The 3,492-nt window shown below is 40.5% G+C and overlaps 1 protein-coding gene across 1 annotated transcript; it reads right to left on the reverse strand.

The window, feature by feature from the left end:
• Positions 1–437: 437 nt before the first annotated feature.
• LOC120104128 (uncharacterized) lies at positions 438–2,627 on the reverse strand. The gene is made up of 3 exons (XM_039114658.1): positions 2,316–2,627; positions 1,178–2,170; positions 438–1,088 (listed from the first exon to the last, which is right to left on the reverse strand). The coding sequence occupies exons 1-3, from the start codon at positions 2,625–2,627 to the stop codon at positions 438–440; spliced, it is 1,956 nt and encodes a 651-aa protein (XP_038970586.1).
• Between the last annotated feature and the right edge of the window lie 865 nt (positions 2,628–3,492).

Consider the following 3,492-nt stretch of genomic DNA (forward strand, 5'->3'; position numbering starts at 1 on the left):
TCAACTATTGTAATTGTCAGAGCTGACGTCGAATGCTATGCCAACTGTTGATTAACTGTGTATCATTACGTGTTTGTAACAATTTTTTAACTGCATTCCGGTTTGAAGTAACTGAATTAAAATCTAACAAAAAATAAACATATACAATTCAGTTTGCACTTCATTAACATCAATACAAGAGTTTTGTTCTTAATATGCTGTGACTAACATGAAAATACATTGCAGGTATCTCGATACATTCTTCATAATGTCCATATTCTTTACTTGATGACCTCATTACAAGTCCTTCTATTGTGCCCAACCTTCCCGCATCGTCCACATCTCATTTCACGTACTGACTCCACTTGCGAAGGTCTTCTCTTTTTTTTAGGCCTGCCAGGACGTGTCTTTCTTATAGGGGGTAGAATGTGAATCTCTTCAGAGGCACTTTGGGGTTTCTACATGTCAGGAATTGGACTGATTGCTTCGGCATATGTTACTCTATACAATTCAGCTTGGAAGCAATTGTCGGTGAATTGGTATAGTGATCTGCCGTCCTTCTCGATGCATGCACAAGCACGCTTACATGGCATGCGGAAGATTCGCCACTCGCCACAAGAGCAGCTACACATATGCAGGTCAACTTTGCATGAGTAGTTGGTATCCTTTACATCATATATCATTATGTTGGACGTAAATACAGCTAATCTCCGACCATCTTCTGCATTTTTTTGCAACACTTTCTCCGCATCAGGACAAAGTTGAGATTGAATGCTATATCCTCGATTACAGCGTTCATGCATCATCTGCATTATTTGGATCCTTATATGGTCAACCATCTGAGGCACAGGGAGATGACGAGCCTCCAGGACCCAACTATTAAAAGACTCTGCCACATTCGATGTCATGATGCCCCAGCGTGGACCTGGAAATACAGCATTCGCCCAATGCTCCGGCTTTGCATGTAGGAGAAAGGTGGTAACACCAGGGGCTTCTGATGTAAGCTTTGCAATTAGCTTTCGGAATACAGTAAGCCTTGGTGTATAGGCAGCAGCATTTAGTAAATCAATAAGCCTCTTTCTCTCAGCTGCACGATAATGGACAAGGACCTGCATTGATAATTAAAATCAGATATACCACATGCTACATTACTTAGATACTTTGTAGTTTAAATTATTCATAATATGACGATGCAAACCTGATTCTTGAAGTTTTCTTTCACATGACGTATACAATATGAGTGGTAAGAATCAGGAAAGTACTTCGGCACGGATTTAATAATGCCCTGATGTCTATCTGTCATAAATGTGAACTGTTGACCACTATACTCAGTACAACTATGAATAGCTTCTTTCAGAAACCGGCAAAACCATTCCCAATTTTCATCACATTCTGTATCTACAACACCATAAGCTATAGGAAACATATCATCATTTCCATCTTTGGAAGTGGCTCCAAGCAATACACCTCCATCCTTATGCTTTATAAATGTGCCATCCATAAAAATCAGAGGACGACATCCTTTTATGAAACCCATTAGTGAAGCATGAAAACAAATGAATAGACGTCTGAATCGACCATCAATTGTTTCATACTCTGCAATGCTGCCGGGGTTGGTCTGACGAATGGCATCGCAATACCAGCGAATCCGTTCATAAGATAGCCGGCTGTTACCATAAAGATCCATCATAGCCACCTCCTTACCACGCCAAGCTTGATGATACGGCAATTCAACACCATATTGTCGTCGAATATCCTTTACAATATCACTCGGCTTATATAACGGCATATCTTGAAGTTGATCTTTAACAATTTTGGAAACCCAACGTTTTGAAGCCTTTGGATGAGACCGCACTTGCAATCCTCCTCCACATGTGTGGTTACAGTGCATTTTTTTAATTGCAAACTTTTCACCATTCCCAAGGCGAGAAGCATGAATACGCCATTCGCAACCTTCATAAACACATTCTACAGTAACTCGATCACGATCGTTCTTCACGAAGACAAAATCCCTGCAAATTGCAATGCAATAGTTGCGAATGGTGTCACGTAGAGTTTCCACATTCATGAACTCCTGACCAACACCCTCTATACTATTTTTCCAATCATCCAACGAATTTTTTTGACTTGCTTCCTCTTCAATTGCGGCTCTTGTTTCTTCAACAACTTGACCAAAATTACTTGAGCTACCCTTCGAAAATTTTTTTCCTCTCGAACTGATTTCAGCACAATGCGATGAGCCACTGTTCATACAATACGATAAACATTATTTTAGCAAACTTACTAAAATCCGTTGCACAAAACAATATTTAAAAAAGGGAATATCTCTCAATTACCACAGCAGCACCTTCGATCAAGGTTGGAGAATGAGTAACAACCATCTCGATCACCTTGGCATTTAAGTTGACGTGTATTTCATGCATGTTACGAACATCCTTATCGCTCATGAGCGTAACAAGCATTTTAGACTTGTTTGGAATATAAAACTTAACTTCTATCATTGTAGAAGATAAATGTCTCCACCTTTCAACTATTTCCTTAAAAATTTGATCAAGAATTGTGTCTTTTGAGATGGAAATAATCACAGCTTCGCTACCATAAGAACAAATGGCCATAAAAACAGAGCTACCAGTGTCTTCCGAAGCCATGACAATGGAAAAAAGAGGAGGCAATGAACAGATAATTCCGAATTGCAAACAGACTTAGGAATATAGTGGAGCAGAGTCTCACTACACAGAGAAAGAGGGACTATCAGCGTTCTCTCAAACAGGGAACCGGTAAAGAGTAAGATGTAGTCTCAACGTTTTTAGGTCAACATAAAGGCTCGACATGCTCTCTCCCTATCCATCTAGCATCCATCCTAATGGGTGCTTGTCTCTTCCCAGACCAAACAATCTCCATTGGCAAAGACAAAACAGAGAAGAACGGAGACAAAACGCATACCCTGTTGCGGCCTATTTTTACATCTTTTTTCCGTCTCAAAATCTTCCTCGAAACCCATCTTCGGTAAACACCTTCCGTGGGATCACCAGGGGCATCCACGCTTAAGGGCTGCAAGTGGGAAGCTAACTTCGGAGCATCTTCGGTAGACAAAAACAGAGTGTTTTCCGGTTACAAAACAGAACGCAGTACCTATTTTTTTCCCGCTTCCGGTAGCATGGGGGTACTTAAGTAACCTGGGGGCACTTTGGGTACTATATTTTAAAGCAAACAGTAACTTAGGGACCGGGAATTAAAGATCCATGAAGCGGTGGACCGGAAGTTCTTTTTTGGGTCAACCGGGACCTCCTGTTACAGCGGGGTCTTTAGAGGGACGGAAAAGTAATTTTCCGAAAATTTTATTGGTTTCCAACCGTGTTTTTAAGTGTTATAACATAACGACGTTTAATAAAAATTATCTTTTGATGATGCTTTTAAGCATCATAACTCAACACCGCTCCAAAGAAGCGTCGGGATAAGCCTTCTCAATTGCAGATGCCAATAATAACACGACGCTAATAAGATGCGTCTCTA

The sequence above is a fragment of the Phoenix dactylifera genome, chromosome 1 (assembly GCF_051530095.1).
Source record: "Phoenix dactylifera cultivar Ajwa chromosome 1, Ajwa_hap1_PhDact_Kaust_v1.1, whole genome shotgun sequence".
Classification (NCBI taxonomy): domain Eukaryota; kingdom Viridiplantae; phylum Streptophyta; class Magnoliopsida; order Arecales; family Arecaceae; genus Phoenix; species Phoenix dactylifera.

Bases quoted from the DNA above. Each gene is read 5' to 3' on its own strand.
- LOC120104128 (XM_039114658.1), bottom strand. From the start codon at position 2,627: ATGGCTTCGGAAGACACTGGTAGCTCTGTTTTTATGGCCATTTGTTCT. The intron at 2,171-2,315 runs GTAATTGAGAGA...AAATTTTCGAAG, and splicing joins TGATCGAAGGTGCTGCTGTG to GGTAGCTCAAGTAATTTTGG. The intron at 1,089-1,177 runs GTTTGCATCGTC...TTATCAATGCAG, and splicing joins AAGAAAACTTCAAGAATCAG to GTCCTTGTCCATTATCGTGC.